Raw genomic sequence first — 26,025 nt, 5'->3', positions numbered from 1 at the left:
TGTGTTACATGGCTAAGGGCTTTCATTCCTCTTTCAGTTGGGTGTGGACAATATATACTGGCAGAGAGTAAGGAATTAGCACAGACAATTGCCCATTGTTGCTTAATAGGCGCATGGGGTTTATGGGTACTTCTGTTTTCTTTCTGTCAGCTTGGGGGATACCCATTTCGGGGAAGGGGGATCACACATGACAGAGGGTTAATCCTGCTCCTCGAGCTGGGGATCCAGTGCCGGATTGTTTTTCTGGAGAGGCCCCTGGTTTGGGGCTGTCAGGGTGAGAGGGTGTACAGCAAGATTTATGATGTGGGCGTGTAGGAGACTCATAATGGTTTGTTTGATGTGACAAGGCGGATAGCGGCTGATTTATGTCACAGGCAGATAGGTATTTAATTGTGCACCTCATGGCACCACTTCAAAGAAAGCTGCTCTTGACAAGGGCCCCCTCCCAAAGTTAAACTTTAAAGCTGTGACTGACAGATCTTTCTCTTATACTATTTTACATCCTCACCAGTAGGTACAGAACCCAATCTCCTGCATGTTTATTTTCCAAAGATCTCAGCACAATGCTGTACAGTACAAGCACGGCTCTCACCCCCTCCCCTCCTTTCGCCGTGCTTTCCTACTTCTTTAAAGCCAAATTGTACAACAGGCCGCTTTATACTCTCACGGTGACATTAGTGCACCTCAAAGAATTTTTCCTGATATGGAGATAAGACATTTTCTTTTTTGATAAGATCCTTTGTAAATGAAATGGAAAGCAGTTCAGCGATGCGGGCAACGTACTGACAGTATGAATGAGCAATACGCATTTTCTCGTAGGCCATAAATGTCAATCCAGCAGCTTTCCGGGTTTCTTAAGGATGCTGGGAGCTGGAATTTGGAATGGTGCAAGTTGAGACTGTGACTTTTAGGCCTTTCATTTAAATATATAAAATATATATTATTAGATATTATTAATCTATATTTTGTCTTTATATACCCTTTTAATACTATTTTAAGATATACTGTATTTTGAATTTATATAGTGAATAAAATACCCCCTTTTGTAAAATATATGGATATTAGAAGCCACTGAGGAGTTCCATGACCATATAAAAGCCCAAGTACGAAGACAGACAAATACTTACATTGTTCAACAGGGGTTACATTATTTAATTTAATATACAAGTTTTAGTGAGTCATGTGACAGAAATGACATCACCAAGCACCGATTATAACTGATGACATCACAAGGACAGTTTCTAAGGATATAATTTACAGGATATTCATGGTTTTTGTGTATTATATAGTGGATAATGTACTATAGTAAATTATAAGGATATTATAAGTCATGAAGAGTTCTGTGACCGTATAAAGGTACAAGGCCAAAAGCCCAATTCTTTTACAAGTTTGAAGGCCCAAATACAGGTCATGGAACTGTTCAGGGGGAGGGAAGTTAGCAGCCTTAATGGGGCTCCCACACCCCAGTCAATCCTATAGTTACCAAATGCAAAAGGAATTTAACTATGGCACATGGGGTTATGGTGACAATCCTTCCAGAATGAGAGCATATTGTTTAAAGGAACAGTAAAACAAAAAATAAAAGTGTAACAATGTTATTAATATATTATGTACTGTTGTCCTGCACTGGTAAAAGTTGTGTGTTTGCTTCAGAACCCCTACTATAGTTTATATAAATAAGCTGCTGTGTAGCCATGGGGGCAGCCATTCAAGCTGGAAAAAAAGAGAAAGGACACAGGTTTCATAACAGATAAGCACTTTGGAATACAATGGGAACCAATGCAATTCATCTGTTAGGGCTCTGGCACACGGGAGATTAGTCGCCTGTGACAAATCTCCCTGTTCGCGGGCGACTAATCTCCCCGAAATGCCATCCCACCGGCAAAAATGTATATCGCACGAAAATGGGAAATCGCACCGTCGTGTATGCCATCCCACTGGCGATTTACATTTTCGCCGGTGGGATGGCATTTCGGGGGGGGATTAGTCGCCCGCGAACATGAGTTGCATTGGTTCCCATTGTATTCAAAAGTGCTTATCTGTTATCTGCTTTAAAACCTGTGCCTTTTTTCAAGCTTGAGTGGCTGCCCCCATGGCTACACAGCAGCTAATTTACAGTACAGTACAGCTAAACTACAGTAGTCTTTCTGGCACAAACACACAACTTGTAACAGTACAGGACTATAATTTTCTAGTGTTACTGTTCCTTTAATAACAACAATGAGAAGCACCATGAGTTGCCCTTGTATTGGCAAAAAATGCGGCAATAAGCGATAATTGGTTGGCCATGGTAGTTGTAGCAGCTCAGAGTGGCTAAATGGTTATCATTGCTGCCCATTCTGGGTCCATTTCTGACCAGGGCACTATGTTTTGGTTCATTACACTTAGTTGGCTGGTTCTCTCCAGAAACATATAGGCACATCCCATGTCCCTTGAATCATAAAAATACTGTTTAATGATCTGTAATCATTAGAACTTGTTGATTTCACATATATCTCATGACTTATTTAAATTTATGTATTATAAGAAAAAACATACCCACCTCATTGTAAAGTATAAGTACAGTATATTGGAAGTCAACATGGAGTTCCTAAATCTGTATAAACTGCGATTTCCGGAAGTTTCCTCTCAAGGCAACTTTGGACGACTTCTGGAAATTGCAGCGACGCGTATGCCATCCCACCGGCGATTTACATTCTTGCCGGTGGGATGGCATTGCAGGGAGATTAGTCACCCACGGCAACGAAGATTTTTTGCGGGGCAACTAATCTCCCTGTCTGTCACCTCCCTTAGGGTTTTTTTTACAGATCTGGCCAATCGATTCATTTCTAACCAGTGTATTATGTCATGGTCTTTAAGCTTATGTTACTCTCAGAAAACATAAAGGCAAGTTTACTGGTTTCTTAAGAAATTGATCCTAATTAATATGAACATGATAAATAACTTAGATTGTAAGCTCCACTGTGCTGTGTAACAGATAATAATAGCCTTTCTGTGTAAACAATTTACACATCTCATGAATAGGCAACCCAGCAATAGGCATACTACAGGCTTCTCTAACGTGCAAGCTTGTCATTAGCATTATGATTTCAATCTGATAATCAACTGAGATAAACTGTGTCTTTGGTCCCTTCAAAGGTATTCAATGCATGTCTGCTAGAATTGTTTAGTACTTGCATGGTTCCTACTAAACATGGTTGCTTGGCCTTCAGTTATTTCTTAAATGGCCCTAGGCAACTATGTTTTGCACCAACTCACCCTTTGAATAGTGGTTAGTTAACTAGATACTAGAAGTTGTAGTAAACATATCATTGTGAAATGTATCCTTAGGCTAATGGCACACAGGTTGTATTCTCAATCTACTTTCTACCCTTTGTATGTGTGTGCACTGACAGGCCAAGGAAATGCCGGTCATTGCACACACAGAGGGTACGTTGGTGCAAAAATGGTTAAGTGTTTCTGCACTAAAATTCGTCCTCTATGTGTGCTGATATGTCAATCCCATGCCTATCAATATACGCACACATAGAGGGTAGCAGATTGTGTTTTCTCTGCTGATGAATTCACCCCAACAAAAAAAAACAACCTGCATGCATTTAGCCTTTTCTGAGCTTTCTCCCAACATAATCATGCACTCATGGGTCATCTGCAAAGAGTACAAGCCTAAAATTTTCAAATCTCTATAACAGCAATGATTTAGGCTTTCAAAGTTGAGTATGGAGGGTAACCATTTTTTGGATTAAGCAAATGACATTCACATGCTCAGTGGGCTCTGGGCAGCTGTTGAGAAGCTAAGCTTTAGGGTTGTCGCAAAAGAAAATGAGGTTTGCCTGTCATAGATGTTAATGCTACAGAAATTATTATTAAGGTCTGGTGAAAACTGCACTGATTTCTAAACAGCCACGTAATAAGAATTTGAATTATTAATCAGCCTTGTATTGTGATGTTTATATTTTATATATACAGTATATTGTGAGTGGGTCCCTAAGCTCAGTAAGTGACAGCAACACAGAGTATGTGCAGAGAATCAGCAGAAAAGAAGATGGGGAGCTACAGGGGCATCTTTGGGGGCACGGATCTTCCCTGCTAAAGGGCAATAAATGTAAAAATACAAACTTATAACCTATATGTATTACATAGAATGGCTTCTAAGTGAAATGTTTGGAGGTTTGCAGCTCATGGACTTCAATGTATATTATATTATATTATTATAATGTTTATAATCATCCCATATAGTGTCTATAGTACCTGCATTTACCATATGGCCTTCCAGATGTTGACCTCGCTGGGTCACAGGTGAAACTACAAATGGGAAAAAGCTCTTTAAATTAAGATACCAAGTTTTGGTTACTGGAGAGGGCAAAATGATGCTTCTTTAAATATTCTAGGCCCTAAATTTTATGGCTTCAGAAACCCCGGGTGACCTAATACATTACAGTGGGGCTGCATATTCTGTTTATTAGGCAGGTGGATGCCACAGCTTAACCCTGGAATCCTCTGACTCATGTATTTCTTATCTACTCACTGGCTCATTTTGAACATGTTGACTGATCACAGAGTTCTGAAGATTTTAGTTGGATTGTTTATTTAGAGCTGCAGGGTAGATTGTTGATAAGAAAGAGCAAGGAGGACTTCAGGGGCCTTTCCAGTTCTTTAAGCTCGTTCACATGTGGGTTACTAATACATAAATTCAAAGAAAGTGCCTGTAGGTCTCTGCAAGGAAACACTTACTTATGACCCCATAGGACCCTTTAGTTTGTTTTTAGACAAGTATTTTTTTGCCTCTTTAACCAGGCATCAGTCCCACTGCAAGTGTACTCCATTATCACATCTATCTACATTGTCATAGTTGCCCTGCTGGATGATTTTTGTATGGGCACTGCATTTCACCAGGGAATAACTTAAAAAATAACATCCAGGGTTGGACTGTGGTGTCACCAGAGCTACTACCTTAAGGTCCTTCCTCCCTCCTCTGCTCCCATCGCTGCTGCCCCCTCCACATAAGTATAACCTACTTCCTGTGATCAGGTGAGAGGGGTCAGGGGAGCAACTGCAGTGCCTCTGAGGAGAGTCGACAGTGCCAAGGGGTGTGGGCCTGGGTCAGCAGGGCCCATAAAGGACAGGGTGCACTGGATTTTTTCCCAGTGTCCCACCAGCCCAGTCCCACCCTGATAGAATCCCAGATAATACATCAAGGCTAAGGGCTCCAGCAATAAAAATGTGTAGGCTACCCTAATCAGCTTCTGGCTATTGACTGGCCAATGGGAGTTCCATAACATCTCACTGGGCATTGAGCTGTCGAACTATAAATAATGAAAAAATATCAATTATAATCAATTGATTTGTTTTTCTTTTACTAAGGTCAATTTAGTTTCCTTCAGGGGTTAAAGACAAATGCCCTGTGTGCCAGTACCAACCCTGAATAGATATTGCGTCAGTGGCAGTTCTAACCACTTCAGAGGTTAGCAACAGAGTCATTAGGTTGTCTTTTGCTTTAGGGAAAAAGGAGACACATCACACAATGCTGCCTTTGTCATAGATATCATCGGAGATTAAAAGAGTGAATCCGCAGCTGTCATAAGAGATTCTGCTCCTGTCTTTCTCTTGTGTTTAATAAATCCCCCATGTTTATGGGATCCGCTCTCTAAGCCCAACCTTTCATCTGGGGCCTTCTCCTAAAAACAAAGAACATACTCACTTTGCTCTTCACTGGAGTGAACAAACCGTAGAAAGGGGCCTTGCAATAATGCAATAGACAAAGAGTGACAGACACCTTAATCCTGATGTTTAACAAGACAATTTGGTGATGGGGTAATTATGGCCTGCTGAGAGACTGCCAATGACTTCCTTCTCTTCTCTCCTGGGTCACATTACCCACATCAAATAAAAGTACTGGGACAGGGCTGGGAAATAACTTTTCTTGCATCAAAATGGCAGAGCATGAGTCTACCTTATCATGTGACTTCACAGACTCCTTTGACATTTAACATTACTGCTGAATTATTTGTAACTGTTACACTGCTAACATATAATAGTCTTTGTGCTATTAAACCAACTGGATGCATTGTTGTCCAAAAGGACACTGAGGAGTCATTTGCATGTGTCTGCCCATAATTCCTTAAGTCAAGGACAAGCCTTTCATTTTTCCTTTTACGGCAGTGCTATATGTGTAGCAGTGCTATTTTTTGCACATACCATACATGGTAAGTTTGGCTTATTTGGCAAAGTCGTCAAACTAGCAATTTATTCCCCCGATATGCCCACCTTGGGCGGGTGATCGCGTGCTAATGCGATCGTTTGGACAAACAATCCCATTACAATGGAAGGGAAATGTGAAGTCGGAGCGAGGACCACATCAATGACGTGGATCCAACAGAAAAATCAAGCCTACCTGATTAACATCAGACTAATTTTTAGCCAGATATCAGTCGGGAGGCCCGTTGGAGGGCCCCATGCATGGGGCAGATAAGCTGCCCAATCAGTCTGAAGGACCCGAATCAGCAGCTTAAATCTGCCCATGTATGGTCAGCAATCTCAACGTATAGGTCAGTTTCCTTATGTAATTTACTTTTCAATCCCTAATGGATCGTGTAATAACCAACCAAAATGTTTTCTAATCAAATAATCAGTAAAATCAATAAAATTTAATTTTCATTATTCAAATTGCACGAGACAAGTAATGGTTATAAAGCTTGTTTTAGTGGAGTAGGCTTCCAAGCATTTTCAAGGGGCTTGGCTGTGATGTAATTGGGCAGGCTTTGTGGGTGGGAAGAGGTATAAGACCTGACAGAACAGGGGAATCAAGGGTAAGATCAGGGGCATAACCAGCTTGTCCAGGGTTGAAACTGGGAGGGCCAGGCCTAACTGGAGGTGTATTAGTTTGCCTGCAGTGTACATAGCACACACAACTTATATTTATAACTAATACCGGCCCTGGCCTTAGCCAGTTAAATACCATAAGAATGTCAACCAGCCCTAGATTTATTGCATGATGTGCAAGGGCTCACTTTTCCCTTTGCACTGGGGACTTTCTCTGCTTCTTAGCTCCTCTATTATGACCATATTCTTCCTCTAATACAACACCAATGCCACTACCATCCCCTTTTAGCCATATCTCACTATGCATGCATACATGTTTAGGGGTCAGATTATAATAAACTGACATCTATTATAATCAAAACTAATTACCTACCTGTACACCAAAAAATAGCGTTTCCAAACTGAGGAACTGCCAATATGTATTTAGAATTATAATATATAAAAATGTTCTTAGGTTTTATATTAAATTACTAGTTTGCAATATAATCTATCCGTATGTATCATATCATAAATTAATTTCAAGAAGCAAATAAACGCCTTCGGCTGATGAATCGTAATTCTAATGACTTCTTTTGGCTTCTTTAATTACTTTCTCCATTACTCCATGATATATTCCCAGGAGAAGCAGGGTGACGGCTTGTGACGGAAAGTGTTATCTAACAATTTGATTTCCAATTTACTGATAAGTCTATTTCAGGGACTGTGATATCAGTTTGTGTTAATGTTGTGCTGGGCCCTGCACTTTCTCTCATGCTGGGACAGGTTAATTTCAGAAGAATTATGGTCCTCTCATCCACTAGGCTCAGCATGTTGGGAAAGGATCCACATACCCCGCAGTAAAATTTCATCTCACTCTTTGTGGAACCTCCACGATGTTTCATTATCTCTATAACCTTGCTACCTTGCTTCATCATTCCTAATAGGCCGAGCTTTGATATTTTTATGGGATTATTTGGATGAAAAGAGCTTGTTGTCTATTTTGGGTTTAATTATGTGTTTGCTATAGATTTGTAGAGTTCTTCCTGCGAGAGACCACAGAATACAGTCAAAATAATGAAAAGCCTGTCCTTCAACCACCCTGCTGATCGACTTCTTTTCTTTTAATAAAAGAATATACAGATAAGAAACAGAAATAATATACTTGATAGTCACAATTAATTTTTCTTTGGTGAATCGCCGATGCAATTGGTTGTAGAAACTGTCATATTTTATGACTGGAAATCACTATTTTTATGTATAATTTTGTACTAATATGTCACAAGCATATTAAAAAAAAATGTGTGGGCATAGGCACACATATAGCAGAGGCATGATTCTGAATTTTGAGAATTTTGTCTGCATCACAGAAGTTAGCAAAAATGTTATGGAAAAGTTTATGTTATCTTCAAAATTATCCTTTGCCCCTATAGCACTGCAAGGAGTTTATATGTTCTCTCAGTGTCTGTGTGGGTTTCCTCCGGGTACTTGAGCTTCCTCTCACATTTCAATAAAATACAGGCAGGTTAATTGGCTCCTTATATATTTAACCATAGTGTGTGAATGCAATAGGGACCTTAGAATGTAAGCTCCTCTGGGGCAGGGACTGATTTGAATGATGTATAATCTCTGTGGTGCTATATAAATAAGGAATACTAATAATAAGACATGGAGGAATGCTGGCAGAAAGTCACCTCCTGTTAGCAAAACAGACACTTTGGGGGCAGTTTACTTTTTGACAAGGTAGACCAATTAGCTCCAGTCTACTTAAGTCATGGCATATATAGACCCATGTTTTTTTATGGGTTCAGTACTTTTCACTACATTAGTGTCATTTAAGCAAAAATTTCTAATTTTTTCCTAATTGACCAGACTGCTTATATGGCGATGCCTATTTTTATTCTATTTTTTTTTGCCTGTTTTATATAGAGAACCATCTGTCCCATTAATAGATTCTCTCTACCAGCAGCACACTAGAGACGAAAGGGTTACGGCTTGCAACATAGGTCCTGAATAGGGTTTCCTTCCAGGGCCCCTTCTCAGTTTGTCTCTTTGCTTCCTGGCCTCTTTTGAGTCTTGTTGACCTGCTTCTGTTCATTTAGAGGCAATTAAATCAATCTTGTTCCAGCTCTGCTATAAAAAGAACCCTGTGAGTGTGTCCGGAGTGACAGATCCGTGACAAGCCGGGAAGATTGATTATAGGGAGGACCTGACATTAGCAGAAAGAAAAATACAGACAGTCTTATAGTTGCATAATATATGCATTTATTACCAGGCCAGGCTTCCTAGCTGTCCTGGGGCTGGAAGAAGGAGAAGTATATTCACAGGATAATAGAGCATACAAACAAAATTAGCAGAGTTCTCAAGTGGAAAAAGGGTCTTTGTAATAAAATCCCTTTAACCCCTCAAGGAGTAACCAGCACAGTCAGAACCCAATGCAGTCCTTCAACTGTTCCAAAATATACCACTTACTCTGCAGGCTCTGACATTCTGTGGTCCCATCACACATTGTCCCACAAGCACGTTCGTTTCATAGCTGCTACACCACAAGCTCTCCAGAAATGCAACATTTGGTTTCCTTACGAACATTTGAAAATAATTTTCAGGGACAATTTTTGCAACATTCTTGTGCTACTAAATTGCTCTAATGGGAGGAATTATATAAGGCACCATTTTCATGTTTATTAACATAGTTAGGGCAATCAAATGTCATAGGGAAAATGTAAGATCCCTTTTTTTTTAGAATTTAATGTAAAGTGCTTTGGTATTTGCTGGCGATATATAAATAAATTATGATGGTGTTGCAATCTGTTTCCATATTCCTTTTAGACTGTAAGCACTTGCGAGTAGGGCCCTCTGATCCTATAGTTACTCTGTATACCCTTGTTTGTTAAATTATTGTAAGATCCCTGTTTGTTAGAATTTAATGTAAAGCGTGGCGTAATTTGCTGGCACTATATAAATAAATGACGATGCTGATGATAAGCCCCTTATAGGCCATTGCATTTCCCTACAACAGCTCTTTAAATACCAGGAATATTGGAGTGAGCCAGGATCAGCTGCAATTATGGCAGAAGTCACTGTTTAATTCATTTCTACAGACACCAAAAATTGTACTTGCACTATATTTACAAATGGCACAGGAAAACAACATCTCCTTCATGGTGCTACTGCTCCTTGGCATAGACTTCATAATTAACTTTCTGTCTCCCATCGTCCCTTGATTACTTACACTAGACATTCTTGCATTCATCATTAGAAGTTTAAATTCCAATTTGTCTGATCTCGACCTTTAATGTACTACCAAAGAAGTCATCATATCCTGGATCCAACATGTACATATACAACATATACATTTATCTGCATACCGGTATGACCCCTAAAACATTATGGAGGACAGCAATATGGAGAAAAGTTAATATCTTATTGCCATAAAGTAAGGTGAGTATGTTTCCCTTAGGTGGAAAAAAATCATGAGTGGAGGTCAAACTGGTGAAAGAAAATGACAAATTCTGATCCAGTTCATGAGATAGGTTTATCATTTGGGTGTAAAGGTGACTATACACCTTAAGATCCACTTATTTGATCTTCTCCCAATATGCCAACCCAAGGTGGGCAGTACCCGCCGTTAAAAAAAAAAAGGCCAAACATAATTTTTTTAAACGGCGGGTATAGGGGCTGTCGAACCAAGGACCTCATCAACAAGCCAATGCAGTCCCCAATCCAACAGGAAAATCAAACCTGCTCGATCGAGACCGGCCCAATTTTCAGCCAGATATCATTCAAGGAGGCCTATCTGTGGGGCCCAGATAAGCTGTCGGTCTAAAGCACTCTGCAGCTTAAATCTGCCCATGTAAAGTCCCCAATGACCTCACTTGTTTTTGGAGTTCAACAAGGATCCCTTTGCATTGAAGACAAGGAGAAGGGCAGCTGAGAAACGTTGCCTTAAGTAGTAGGCAGAGTTGAATCCCTCAAGGACATCCCATCTGTTAGGTGAGAATATGCTACTCATGGACAACAATCTACAAACAAAACATCAATAATCTTTTAGTAGATACATGATAAAGCTCGTACCTTATGGTCTCTACTGAACTGACCATGGTCACTTTCACTGGCCTCTTATATTTACACTTATAAAATATTTTGTTTCATTCCAAAAAGCAGGACTTTCTGCAGCACATGTAAGTTCTACCGGGCAGGGACCTCCTTTCTCTTGTCTTTTACTTAGCACATAATCTTGAACATAATTGCATACATTGTATATATTCAGTTATTTTCCATTATTGCAATTTGTATAAATTAAAATATACATACATCAATGGTCAGTTAATCCAAATAGGATGTTTTTTCCAATTTTCAGTCTTTCAAATTGGGTATTAGTTCATTAACCTAACACAGGTTCCAGGAGCTGACGTATCTGCATAAAGGGATGTTGGTAGAGACTGAGGACTTGGCTAAAAAGTACCAAATTGGCCAAAGAAACTTTCTGCTCTGTCATAAAAATTTTCATGTGGCAGCTCAAACAAACATTCCGAAGCAAGCCAGGAACGCTGGGTGGTGCCTTTGCAATTTACTAACAAAACATCAATCATCCTTTAGTAGATGCATGATAAAGCTCGTACCTTTATGATCCCTACAGAGCTGAGCACAGAAAGGTCACTTTCACTGGCCCCTTCTATATCTGACACCTTGTTTTCTGGAACGGAACAAGATTTTCCATTCCTAAAAGTGGCACAAAGAAAATCTGACATGGGAGGACTAGAATCTACCTCTCACTAATTAAAAATGTAACACTGCTCTGTAGAGTCCAATCAGCAAAATAAGTGAGACATTATAGTGGCTTTTTGCATGTTTTTTTTTCAAGTTGCCCAGCTGGATATGTTGGGAACAATATTTCTGCAAGGCTTAAGTTTTTACATGCCAGCATCTGAATCCTAACATAACAAAAACATGTATATACTATTTATTTAATTGCTATAGAATATAGAAACATACAAACCCAAGAAGCCTAAACCTAAGTTTAGAGAGCCGCACAACTCAATTTTGGCCACACCCCTGGCCCACCCCATGCCATGCTCCTTATTACACTGCTTTTGATAATATAGGAGGACTGTACATACTGTATATAACATCTTGTGCATTATACAGATGTGGCTTCTCTGGCTTGCTATAAGACATATGCCCTCTGTGTTACATAAGTTATTATTAGAGCATTGCATACAGCAACATATTGATTGAACCCATTATTTTCATATGTTTAAATGCTCATTGCATCTGTTTAAACATTAACCTTTAATCCAGTCTTCAGGAGCAGCTGTTTTTCAACATACACTCAAAATTATGCAAACTCTAGCACTGCTTTAAGGTTAATGGCAGTTTAAGCATTCCTAATAAGTATCTTACCCCACAGTGGGTTTTAACCCCATTTTCCATACTCAATTCTAAACAAGCTAGAAATATACATTTAATTTCATAGACTGTTGATTGTAAATCGTGAACAATACTAATTTTGCTGCAAATTAGTCTTATTATTGGAGGAATGTGCTACATCTTTAATCCCAATTGGCTACAGGTTGGTTCTGCCCATTTCAGAGCTGATTACACCGGGACAATTCATTCCAAAAGAAACTGTGCTAAGCAGATATTGACACCCAATGCAGACATGTAGCATTCATGAGGTTATCAATGTGGCTGTAGAGTGCATCCTGGCACATAAAACAGAAGGCATACTGTGTTTGCATTGTTATTCCCATTTCACCATTTCCACTTTAAATTTAGCTGTCTATAGAAAATTATAAACCTAGCCATACACCTTAAGATCTGCTCGTTTAGTGAGGTCACCAAACAAGCAGATCTTTGCCCAATTTAATAACCCAGACAGAATTATTTTGGTCCACCCCATTATAATAGAGGCCTATGCTGACCAGAGGAGAGAGGACTCTAGATTTCTGGTCAATCACCTACCATATATTGTTTAGACTGTATGCTAGTCAGTAAGCTAATAACTCTGTACCCAGATTTAGAAAAAAAAAATCTTATAGCCTGCAACTTACAGTTGGAGTTGTAATTTAAAGCCAGCTTGAGGGTCCAAGGTTGGTGATAAATGTAGATACCACAACTATTTCACATAATATGTCATTTGAATATATACCAATTACATTTTTTGGCCAATTGCCCCACTGTGATGCTAGCTTAGGGTAAATGCCCTCTCTGCCTCTCTCAATACCCTTGGCCCTGACAAAACAAACTGGGTCTGCAGCAAGGCCCTGCTAATAAGTGCCCCCCTCTCGGTTCATCCCCCCTCCATGCTGTCGTCTCTCTGCTTGGGTCTCTAAGACACTTTCATAATCAAGAGTGCTGACTAAGTAGGGACTTTTTGCCTGGCCTGGCAATGAAAAGAGAGAAAAGCAGAGTGACAAAAAAAGCAGCTTGTTCTAGAAGTTTCTGCTGAGATTATTACAAGCCCTCACAAAGCAGTTAATGAAAGGAAGCATAAAACTGTCAGGCTGGGAGGTGATAAATGGGCCTGTGGAGCTGATGTCCCTGTAAAGGAGCAAAGGTATTCAAACAGAGGAGCAATTTGTTCTGAGTGATGTCTCCTCTTCAAAGCGCCGGGGTTTAACAGCCTGCTGTAACGTGCCATCTTTCCCCCCACCATCTCTTCAAGCATCTGTCCTAGGTTTAACCCCTCCTGACAGGACATTCATTAACACACCAAACCAGATCAGCGGCGCAAAGGTTACAGCAATCAATACCCCAAGGAACCCCAAAAGCTCTTTAATCAGCAGAAGGATTGCGTGGGTTTCGCTGAGTTGCAAGATGCATACATCTACTACTTAATTTCTGCTCTTGTTCTCAGCAACCCCCCCCCCCCCCAGCATCTTCTTGTTCATTCTAATTCAGAAATTATAGAAAACTATCAGGTTTTGCTGAGAGCCTGGGTTGGACAGAGACATCTTACAGGTCCCTCAAAATGGCAGAGTTTATGTGCTGCCCACCACACATGGACTAGTAACAGTTGGGCATATTTATCATAAGGTGAAAGAACAGTTCAATCCTCAGAAGAGAACTCAACAGTTTTCAATACAATTATACAGAAGCTATAGCGATCCTCCCTGAAGAACCCTTTGATAAATATGCCCCAATAACATTCCCCATCTCCTGACCCAAAGAATATAAATCCAACTCCCAGCACTCTTCAAAGTTTTAATAGTCAAAAGGATTTTAGTTCCCTGTTCCAGAATCCTTCGTATTTATCTCTGTAGTGTCCTCACTAAACCTTTAGCCTTCTTTGTTCTGCAAGTTCTGCTCGTCCGTACTGATCTTTACGGAAGAGCTTCAACCTGGAGTCAGCATATTCTCTGTGTGTTCATCTTGATTGCTGATGTAGGGAAGTTCTCCTTTAATTAAGGGTCTGATTAATATCGTTATTCTTATACAGTGCGACTAATTAGTGTGTTTGCAGAATAATTTAAGTACTTGGAAATTATAGGCGCACCTTGGGCCCACGGCCCCTGGAATGGGGGGAATTCCAATGTCTGGGACACCAAGAGAAAATTTAAGTAGACAGCTCAAAACTAATAACTGATTGGTTAGTATAGGTTACTGCAATGGAACAACTGAACACTCTTTAGGTGCAAGGTTGGCAGCTCTGTCACTTGGAGGCTTTTTGTAAAATGACTCATTTATAATCATTGTCATTTCTTTCTATGGCGCCAGCACTGTACAATACCTTGTGTCAGAGAAATTCAACTAGGCCCTGAGTAAACCACTTATGCTTCTAACTTCACTGGTAATGATTATTCTAAGAAGCTTATTTGTCACAATGAGTAAGTAGCAATGATTTCATGATTTATCTCAAGCTAAGCACAAATTATAAACACTTATAACAAACAGGGGTAATAATTTAACAAAGGAAACAGAATAAACATTGTATAAGAGGAACCTGCTTACAGCACCTTACTCATTATTATTATTATCCTTTATTTAGATAGCACCAATGCACTTACAAAGTATTGTCCTATTGCATTATTTTCCCTAATTTCTATTAAAATGTTATCGACTTGATTTGTAGTTTCAGTTTTGTGTAAGACTTCATACTACTCTGTGTGGCCATAGCCTTCCTTATCTACTACCCCAGACTTCCTGTAGTGTTATGATCCCCAAGCTAGTTACGGTTGTGGCCTATTGCCCCAAGATGGAAAGGTCTAGTGTCATTTGGGGTGCAAATACTTGTAATGACCAATAAAGGAATACACCATTCACGGCACTGAAAGGATGAAAACCCCAATGTCGCTCACAGCCTGCTTTGAAAGATAAGCTAGACCCAGGGCAGGATTGGCACAAGAGGCCAGGCCCTAGCCTTGTTCAATTCCCATCAGCCCTTTCTCATTTCCACTATGGGTCTTTACAACAACTATAACATTTTGCACTGACTCCATCTTATTTTTGTCAAGTTCTGTGGTAAGCTCTGGAGGCCAGTCCAACCCTGGCTAAACACCATTAATTAGTAGTTTCCCTTAAAAAAAATTGTTTATATTCACCAAATCTTGAATCCTAAAATTTTTTTTTACCTCTGTGGGTCAAATCATGGCTACAGATATAAATAAATGTTAGGGCATTATTATATTGCAACAGTTACAGATAGGCAAAGGTGATAGATCAGTACAGGGCCACTATCAGGACAGTAGAGGTGATAGGTCAGCACAGGGCCCCTATAAAAGAAGTACAGGAAGCACAGCAGTGAGGGGCCCCAAGAGACATATAAGAGTGATTTGTGGTGGGGTGTGGCTTTCAGGAGAGTGGGTGGGGTTTAGGCCAATCATGAGCTGAGGTTTCTTATAATGGGCATGAATCAGAGGCCATCAATTAGCTACTAAATGCGGGGTGCAAGGCTGTTAACTTTGTAGTATGGGGTTGTGTGGTTCAAGATGGCAGCCTTGGGTCAGTACCATACTAGCACCATGCTTGAGGGGCCAGCTAAGGTTGCAGACATACAGTTTCAGATTAGTATTCTTCTAGAACCAAAACCAACTTCCATAGGCCAAGCAGGGATGCAGATAGGAGAGCAATACCAGTTAGTTTTCCAATGGAACATTATGTGAAAGGCTGACTAATTTGCTGAGGCCTTTGGTGCACCATCAGGGTATTCTGCAGGATATATTTTTGAGACTGCAGAGGTCCTTTAAAAGAAGCTTTAATAGGGATGTTCTTGGAAGCAAAGGATATGTCTTCCGCCAGATTCCTGAGAACATGGGTGAGCAGCTGTCTCTCCCCTTCTAAGTGTGTCCAGATCAGAGCCCTAAATCAGCATGCCTGCAGTGTTTACGCAGGAATGGACGCGCTGTATACAATTAATGTATACATGTCATAGCACTGAGTCAGCTCTCGCTGAGAATTTACAACCTGTATATTATTAGCACAGCCCCTGTTATAGCAGCTTCTGGCTGAAATTCCTCTGAATTATGTCCCTTGCTAACAAATGTGCTGCCTTTCACACACAGGCCTGGTTTGTCTTGACACGGAACCTTAAATTGGGATTGTTTAGAACTGAGCTCTGTGTGAGCCACACCAGGCAGAGAAAGGGGCTCAACCCCACTTAGCAGCATGAATTTATGCTGAGACATACACATAGGATGTAGGGGTAAATGCATTTTGACAGACCCCTATATTACAATATATAACTAAAAATTTGGGGAGTTCCTATTCTTTGTAAATACACAGTTTGGGACGCCTAGACTATGAAAGAAACCATACACTACACAACAGAGCTTACAATCACATGAGGGTTAATCATAATTTATGGTTCAACAGGAATTTCCCCTGCACGCACGAAACAGGCTGAAACAGGGCCCTGTGCTCGAGAGCATAAAACCCATCATATTTGCTGAATTTCACAGATTTTCGCACTTTCTGAATGCAGGTCCGACTGTAACAGCTCGTTAGCATCACAAGACCTCGGGAACCACAGCGACTGTGAGGTCCGATCCATCAAACTCTTCAGGCCAATTAGCTTAATTTAATTTTCTTTCTGTTTTTCCATGCACAATTTTTCTGACAAGAGTGGTTTTAGGGAGAGGGGGATTAGCAGTGTCTTCATCTTCCCTCACTTATTATCTGCTGCTAAATTCTCTTACACCAGTAAATAGAGATATATACTGTTGCTACACTCAGTTGACCAGTACAGGGCCCTTAACCCTCTAGGTGAGCCAATGAGACTTCCACGGAAGACAGAAAAGCAGTTTTCTGCATTCAAGATGGAGGTGCGGGGAATCCAAAGATTGCTGGGCACAGCAGTGCTTGCAGATATTCAGGCGCACCTCTGCGGGTGCTAATGTGGATTTAGAACGAAACATGTCTCTGAGGCTTTTTATGCCTTTGATGAGTGAAGTGGATAGGGAGAGGGGCCATTAGGAGTTGTGCTGCGTTGGGGCTTTGCCTTGAGTGTGCGCCGCCTCGATAAAGTGCTGACATTTCAGCAGGGCTGGACAAGACAGGCAATAAAAACAATCACTGTGACACACAGAGAAATGATGGAGCACCACTGCCCAGCGCTTCCCATCTACATTCTCCTGCACTTGTAATTTTTAACTTGTACCTTGCCTGTCCATCACCCTAAATCACTCCAGCGGGTCGTCCATCAGCCGCCCAGATGGGACGGGGGTCATACACGGGTCAGGCACTGAGAAGGGCCACTCAGGGGCCAATCCCTTTGTACCTAAAATAAGGCGGGTTAAAAAGGCAGATTTCGTTGGACAAATACCAAGGGACAATTAGGAGGGTGCACAATATAGAAGGAAAGAGAGGGTGAACCCTCCATAGCTGTTACAGGCTGGTGGGAAAATGAAGCTGACAGTGATTGGTGGCATGGTTACTCAGGGGCGGCATTTTTGTAGTAGAGTCAATGAACCTCAAATTACCCCACTGATTAATAATGGTAATAGGACAGGATTTACCCTTACATATACTGTATATGTTACTCGCCAGGATGGGCACCCCACTAAAGAGGCAACAATATAAGCCCTTTGTGCTTCTCAGCATTTCCCCCCTTGGTGGCAAGGCCAGAATTAGGGGTAGGCAGCTGCCTGGGGCACAACCATTGTATGGAAAGAGGGGGGAACAACTGCAGAAATATTTAATGGTTTATTGAAGATTTATTATCCAAATCTAATGAATTATCAGTCACAGCTTTTGGTCCCTTTCCCCCCTTCATGTCTATGTTGGTCTGTGCCAGACAGAAGAGAATATTGTGGTAGTAATAGGCATAAGGTGGGTGCGCAGAGAACGTCACCCATGCCTTGGGTGCCAAAGGCTTTATGATGCAACTAACGGAGGGACGCTGCGAAGGCTCTCTCTGCCCTGCGAATACTATAACCTAAAGCAGCGTGTAGCAGGGCGACTCCAGCAGACTGCTCGTTAGATGTTGAAGCCTAAAGATGTGCTGTCCTACAGTGACACATTTACCGACGCCCAGATGATACCTGTCAGCGCATGTAGAGCGCTCAGCACAGCCCGAGCTTTCTCTATACAAGTGCCGCCCCCTAGCGGCCAACTCACGTATTCGCGTACTCGCCGCACGCAAGCGATTGTTCGGAACAGTATGTACGTTAGGGAAAGTTTGTGTGGCGCAGGAAGGGCTACGTATTTATATATATCCCATGTCATCCCCGGCGCGTATCTATCGCAATAACAAGCGGCCTTGCAACATGAGCTTCAAGCTGAGACGTCAGCACAGACGTTTATGGCACTAAACATACAGAACTGAAGTGTCCGTGTCCCTAACAATCGCAAGGGTAGGCTGCAGCAGTGCAACTGTAGCGCCGCAAACTTGATCAGAACACCCTAGGTAACGACACACTAGCGTTGTAGAATCACAAAAGAGACGGGGACCTTTGCCTACGGGGGTGTTACTCTCCCACAGTCTGTGACAGTCCATCTATGCATGCTGGGAGTTATAGTATCTCAATAGCTGGAATGCAACGTTAAAGCTTTTGTATAAAAAAGAAAACTCCCACATGCACCCCTACTGCTGCCACATGTCAGCCCACATCATGTGAGCCTTGCCCCAGCCATGAACTAGTTAAATCCCCTCCTTGGCTCTTTCGGAACCGCCCCTTTTCTCCGCCCCTGGCTTGCGATTGGTTGGCTGCGCCAAAGCCTTTGAAGCTGGTGTAGAGCGGACTGGGCAGGGTGTAGCAGGCAGAGCTTTGCGAGCAGCTGGAGGGAAGGGAGCACAAGGGGAATCTCTGCGCCCTGGTCCATCCCTCCTCCAAATGAACTGTTCTCCCCCTGGATCTAGCACAGACACAGAGCGACAGAGCAGCAGCAGCGGCACCCCGGTGGCCCCCCGCCCCACTCTCGCACCCACTCACCCCCTGCGCCAGGCTAATCGGCTGCCCATCAGGCTGCTCAAAATGCTGACGGCACATACCGGACATTTGCTGCACCCGGAGTACCTGCAGCCCCTCTCCTCCACCCCGGTCAGCCCCATAGAGGTAAGAGGAGCTTTTCCCTGGAAGGGACCCCGCCTGTTGGCATTGCGGCGGGGCATCTCATGTGGATTTGCTGTGCGATTGCCGCTGGATAGTCCGGCGAGTTAAATCTGCCCGTAGAAAGTGCTTGGGTCTGTCAGATGCGGAATTAACCCGTCTCTCCCCGGCCTGTCCCGCTCCCTGACAGGGGGGCTCTGCTGGTACAAGGGTGGGGGGGTCGGATCGGGTCGGACAAGCAAATGCTGAATGAATAAGCGGCTCCCCAATCGATCTATAGTGCGCCAGGGGCTCCAAGGCGGTGTGTGGGTGGGCAGGGAGGCATTGCCCCGGGTCCCGGTACCTTTGTGCAGTTCTGTTCCAGTTGTACGCATTAGGTGCGGCCCTCCGGCTCTTGTCCGACTGCAACTCTCCGCATCCAGTTCGGCGGCTGAGCCTTCTACTTCTTGTCTCTAACAGTGGCCCCTGTAATTCTGTGTTGTCTGTTTCCAGCAAAAATTCCCACTTTTGTTTGTATTTCCAATGACAAGGTTGGAATGAGCTCCCTTAAAGGCGCAGTGACCCCCTCTTTTTGTGCTGGAAATGCTCAGTAAAATGACAGTAGTGTTTATTTACAGGCTGCCACTTATTGGGGTGTAGGAACTGCCCTATATTCTTATATGCCCCATATGACTTGTGTTGTGTCCAAATTGTTAGCATAGTGTGCCCCTTATTAGATCTTAGATACCCTCCATGGCAAGGATGGGGCTCTCCGGCTATTGTGGATCTGCCACCAAAAGCAACCGGGATGCGGGGAGTTGTAGTTTACCAACAGCTGGAGGGCCCCCATTTGGATATCCCTGGTGCGCCCATTCCTTATCTCTCCTGCCCTGTCTTTTTCCATTAGATTTATGGGCCGCTCTCCTACCATCTGATGTTACAGGGTTGTAACAGAAAAAAGATCAATATCTCTGCTTGTTTTAAAGGATCACTCTGAAGTTTTATAGTGCGGATTTTATAGGCAGATAAAAGCCTGAGACTTTTTTTTCTTTTTGAAGGAGTCTACGCTCCCCAGCTAGTGGATTTTATTTATTATTTTAATCTAATGACTCCCTGGGCAATTAGATGTGATGACATTGCATCCTAGATCCCTAGCCGAGCACAATTTTAATGCCTTTTTAGCTTGAAAATGGGTCGCCCGAGCATTTCCCGCTGTCCGACGTCGCCCCCCCACCAGCCGTTTCTTAAATTTAATTATATTTTTTGATCTTTATGTATTTTCTGATGTATTTTTTCCCCCAATTTCTTCCCCTTGTCTCCCTCCCTCCCACCACCCTTCCACACACTCCATCCCACAACCCCCCTTCCTTTTCCCTCCAGTCAACTCCAGAGCTCATGTCATTAATCATCTGGTGGCAGGCCCTAATGATAAAGTTTCACTAGATTTATGGCTTGGAAATAAAAGCAGTGTTCTCGTGAATAGGAGCAAAGGAAAAAAAAAAAAAACTAGAGGTTTAATCAATAAAGTTCCTTTTATCAGGCTCGTTTGTCAGATATTGTCACTGCAAATCTCAATTAATTGTCCCGAGGGTATCAGTACTTTATAGCTCACGAAAAGGAGCTAACAGATCCCAACGCAGAAAGTCGGCTTTTTTTTTTTCTGTAATTTGTGGGATGTAATGCCGTATTAATTCACTTTTTGCCGAAATAAAATGAAAAGTGAATGTTTTATAAAGCCACGGTTAGAGAATATGCCTGGAATATTTTATTTAATTATTGTATTCGTTATAACTATATTTCACATTGGGGACATTTTTTGGGGTTGTTTCATGTAACCACTTTCTAACATGAGTCTTTGCCTGTTTTTTCTTTCTCTAGCTGGATGCCAAGAAAAGCCCACTAGCTCTGCTGGCACAGACCTGCTCACAGATAGGGAAGCCGGATCCCCCTCCGTCCTCTAAGCTGAATTCTGTGACCTCCAGTGGACTGAGCGAAAAGGAGAGTGGGCGCAGCTCTTCTTTGAAACTGGGAGAGTCTCCTTTGGAGGATAAGTCTAGCTTCAAGCCGTACTCGAAGGGTGGGGAGTCCAGGAAGGAAAGTGGATCATCTTCTGGCGGCGCTGCAGACAAGGCCGGATTTAGGGTGCCCAGTGGTTCTTGCCAGCCTTTTCCTCATGCCCCATCTCCGTCCTCAAGGGTGAGCTCCCCTGGACAGCACTGTGATTCTAAAAATAATGAGAGCCAGGAGAAGAAAGAGCCTGAGGCAAACAAAGCCAACTCTGAGACCTCTCAAGTCAACCCTACTCTGACAAGGGCCAGTACCAGTAACTCTAGTGCCGAGTCCAGCCAAAGCGGGGATGTTACCCCTATCAGCAAAGCTGACCCTCCGTCTCTTGGATCAGGCCATGTGGCCCCTGTTTCTCCCTACAAACCTGGACATTCTGTCTTTCCTCTTCCACCATCTGGCATTGGATATCACGGATCCATCGTGGGGGCTTATGCAGGATACCCATCCCAGTTTGTCCCTGGGCTGGATCACACCAAAACAAGCCTTGTTGGAAACCAGCTGCCTGGAACTCTAGGTTTACCGGGTAAACCTCCCAGCTCCAGCCCTCTGACTGGTGCTTCGCCTCCTTCATTCATGCAAGGATTGTGCAGGGACCCATACTGCTTGAGCTACCACAATGCTTCCCATCTCGGCTCCAGCAGCTGTTCCACTTGTGTACATGACCCATCTGCCTTGAAATCTGGATACCCTTTAGTCTACCCCAGCCACCCTCTCCATTCAGTGCACACCACCTTGTCTTCCAGTGTCACTCCGTCGCTGCCTGGTCACCCCTTATACACTTACGGCTTTATGCTACCAAATGACCCAGTCCCCCACATATGCAACTGGGTGTCCGCCAGTGGACCTTGTGACAAAAGGTTTTCCACCTCAGAGGAACTTCTTGCTCACCTAAGGACCCACACAGCTTTGCCTGGAGCTGACAAACTTTTGGCTGGGTACCCTACATCCACTTTGGGTTCTGCTGCTTCCTGCCACCTTCACCTTCCTCCCGCCGGGCCTGGAAGCCCTAACACATTGCCAGGGTCTCTATCTTTACGGAGTCCACATTCTTTGGGACTAAGTAGGTACCATCCATATGGAAAGGGTCACCTGACAACACCAAGTGGCCTGCCATTGCCCTCATTACCAGCAGGATCCTACTACTCCCCATACGCATTATATGGACAGAGGCTAACATCAGCTTCAGCGCTAGGATACCAGTAAATACAACTCCCAAACTCATAGACTGTATATTTATTTACTGTATGTTAGCTTCAAGCTGGGAATATTAAGTGCATTATTTACAAGAACAATTCAATGGTATGCAAATATTTTGTGTCCCCACTCCCCATAAAAAAACCCTCTTTCATTATCAGTCTGTCTTCCACGACAACCTTATTTTTCTTTCCTTTGTTTCCTCTTTATTTTTTCTTTTTCCACTTTTTACTTTTACTATTTCTTTTGTTTGCATTAAACGTACTTCTTTTTTTTTTTTTTTTTTCAGTCCTACCATTTCTTTTTCCCATTTTGCGGGGGAGAAACAAAATTACAAAAGAACTCAACCTCCTTTTTGATTTGTACAGTTCTTTAAAAAAAAAAAAGTGTATTTTTATGTAATGTATTTTCGGCATGGTGGGAGAGGGAGGGCGCAGCAGAGAAAGGAGGAAACAAAAAACACCTTTTTTTTTTTCTTTTTTTTTTGGTGGATGTCCAAAAAAATGGCGAATCTTATTTTGTTAATAAATGAAAACTAAACTATTCACTCTGTGTTCTTTTAAATTACATACACAATTTAATTTCTTTCCCTTATTGCTTTCTTAAATATTTTAAAATTGGTTAACCTGCTAATATTACATTGGAATAGAAAAAAATTAAAACTAAATGCCAAAGCATTAAATAGTACAATATCTGGAATGTATTGACTAAAATAAAAAATGTTTTTTTCGCTATTAAAATAGTTCCAGATTGTTTATGATTTTAATATCCAAAGTAGTTACGAATATTGTCACGCGGTTACAGGCCACCATCTGCTGGTTGTTCCGTGGCATTGCACATCTATAGACAATTCCGCTTTGGATATAGCAGTGGTGGTCTCCTATGGAGAATCAGAGTATGGACTGTTTCACAAAGTGTTACATATTAGTTCAATTCCTTTATATCAATATAATATAAGTTTGTTTTTTTTAGTAAATACAACCTTAAAGCAAAAATTGATTATGGTATCTGATTTCTTAAAATTTTCTTATGGTTTTATATGGCTTGGAATGAGCTGGTCACATTATATAAGCTATTGTTTCTAAAGCTTTCCGTTTCTTTAGGATATAAGAAGGGTTCGTAAAATCACAGAATTTAGTTACAATACATCTTTCTGCTCAACATTTTTCAGCAGAACTTGCCCAGTGAAGTTTAATATAGGAAAATATTGTAAACTGATTTTTTTTTAGGAGATTTTGGGAGGAAATTGGAGCAATTTGTTCCTCATATTAATTTCAGTTGATTAAAGAAAGCGCCACTCTTTTGCAGAATTCACCTTTCTTGGCGATTTCCTCCCCTTGGATATATTTTGAAATATATATAAGAAATAATATTTACATTTTATTTCTTTCTATAAATATGTAATGCTAAATCTGCAGTTTTGTAGATTTTCCAAATTATTGTTCTCAGGGAAAAAAATTCAAAAGTAGGTAATTTTTAGATTGAAAATAACTTTTAATAATAGATGAACAATCACAGCTGATTAGTCACTGGAGTAATAGTAGTTACACATGAATAATGGCATGTGTATATATTAGATTTTACATGTATTAACCAGCTATAAGCAAGGGAACAGATTACTTGTGGATAAGTAGATATCGGCATATTTTGCCTTCAGATTTCAGAAAGATATTTAAAAACATATTTTCTATGGGTTTCTCTGTGTTCAGTCTTCTGTATGAGCGGTGCACAATCGCAGCCACGTAATGCAGGCGTGCCACTCTTAACATATCCCTTTATTGTCACATCACTCAGGCTTGGTTTATGGTGATTTGTAGGTATATGTGTCAGGCTTGCTATACCATTTATACCAACAGGTTTGATTTTCTCAGATCCTTATGCATACATACATACCATACAAGACTGAAGGCCACAAATCTACAGGATAAACAACCCTCTGGCAGAATGTATATGCCAGTGATAAGGATATACAGTGAGCGAGGTTACAAAAAGATCTAATTTAAGGCCTAAACAACTTAGGCATAGCTGAAATAATATACATCTTCTTTCTTAGTGATATGTTAATCATTAGATATTTTTGTAGCAGGGCATTTAAGTATTTATCCTCAAGTACTAGGTGACGTTTCTGGGTTCTTCTGTTTTCTATGGCAGTGACAGAGACTTGCAAACTCTAGGACTGGCCTATATAAGGTGGCCTGAGAGTGGCTGGGAGACTCAGGTTACTTTTAGACTGCCACCTATGGGAGAAGGCCTGAAAAAGAAAGATCCAAGTATTGTTTTTTAAATTTCAGGTTGAAGGGTCACTGCCTTCCTCCCCAACAAAGGAAACTGGTTACATTTCAGGCTGAACAGAACACCCATTTTTAAAAAGGAGAGCTATTAAAGTCGCCAACCAAATGCCAAGTCTCAGGTCTTGGTTCTCCAGGGAGTTTCCTCACATTATACCAAAATGACTAGCTTAAATGGGTAATCCTGTTTCTCTTTGCAACAGTTTATTAGCAACCCATCTATAAAGCAGTAGCACCAGCCAACTCCATCACTATGTCTGGCATCAGTGACATTCTCTTATAAAAATAAAAAGAATTAGAGGTGCAAACATAAAAATTAATGGCACCAGAGAATGCCAAGGGCTATGGTTTGGCCCAATCATGTCAGTAGGCTGTGCCAGAGTGAGGTGCAAAGCGAAAGCATATGTTCTCTTGGTCTCTCCAGCCCTCCAGCTGTTACCGAGCTGCAACCCCCCGCGATCTTCATCCAGGCTGATGATGAGGATAACAGTTTCAGTTCCAAAGCAGCTAAAAGGCTGATGCCCGACAAACCTGTGTCACTCCACATTCTTAATCAGTATACACACGAGTAGCAGGAAGGCAAATCCATGCTAATTCTAGGGTAGGCTTCTTTCTCTTGATCTCCATTTTGGATACTGTTATGTAGTTTTACATAATGACAGTCCTTACCAGTGGCATAACTAGATGTTATTGAACCAAATTCAAATTTAAAGGCCAAAACATTGGTATGTTGACCTGTTCTCTAAAGATATATTGTAATTGCTCATTATTAGGGCTTTACTAGGACCCCTATACTCTTCCACCCCCTGCAACCACAGGTTCTGGTTTCTCTCTAGTTACTCCCTTGGTCCTTACATTTCTATAGTTACAGGTTTCATAGCATCCCTTATAAATTACTGCTTTCTTATCCCAAGATGGCTCATTTAATAATCAGTTTACTTGGCCTGACCTGTCTCAAACATGTTCATAATGATACATTAGCATGAAGAAGCTATGACTGCACTCCGAGGCATATTATAAAAGCCTACCTTTAATTTAACACCACAAAAAAGTGAAACGTGCAGAAAAAAAGTGCTTCTAATGCTGAAGGCCAGCTTTTACTAAATTCCTATGTAAAAGCCCTTTGTGCAGGTAGCCTGGTATGTGTCCGAAAGCAGTTTGTAACTACACATTGAAAAAAATAAAATAGAAGGAGTTACCAAATATTTTTTAGT

At 41.6% G+C, this 26,025-nt stretch overlaps 1 protein-coding gene across 1 annotated transcript; it reads left to right on the top strand.

The window, feature by feature from the left end:
• The first annotated feature begins 19,016 nt into the window (after positions 1 to 19,016).
• On the top strand, positions 19,017 to 23,066 carry znf703 (zinc finger protein 703). Its single transcript, NM_001030507.1, is given in 2 exon segments — positions 19,017 to 19,289; positions 21,141 to 23,066. Coding segments are annotated over 2 exon segments (1,614 nt in total). The 5' UTR covers positions 19,017 to 19,067; the 3' UTR covers positions 22,533 to 23,066.
• The last annotated feature ends 2,959 nt before the right edge of the window (positions 23,067 to 26,025 follow it).

Source organism: Xenopus tropicalis, chromosome 3 (assembly GCF_000004195.4).
Source record: "Xenopus tropicalis strain Nigerian chromosome 3, UCB_Xtro_10.0, whole genome shotgun sequence".
NCBI lineage: Eukaryota > Metazoa > Chordata > Amphibia > Anura > Pipidae > Xenopus > Xenopus tropicalis.
This window is presented reverse-complemented; position numbering and strand designations above follow the sequence as displayed.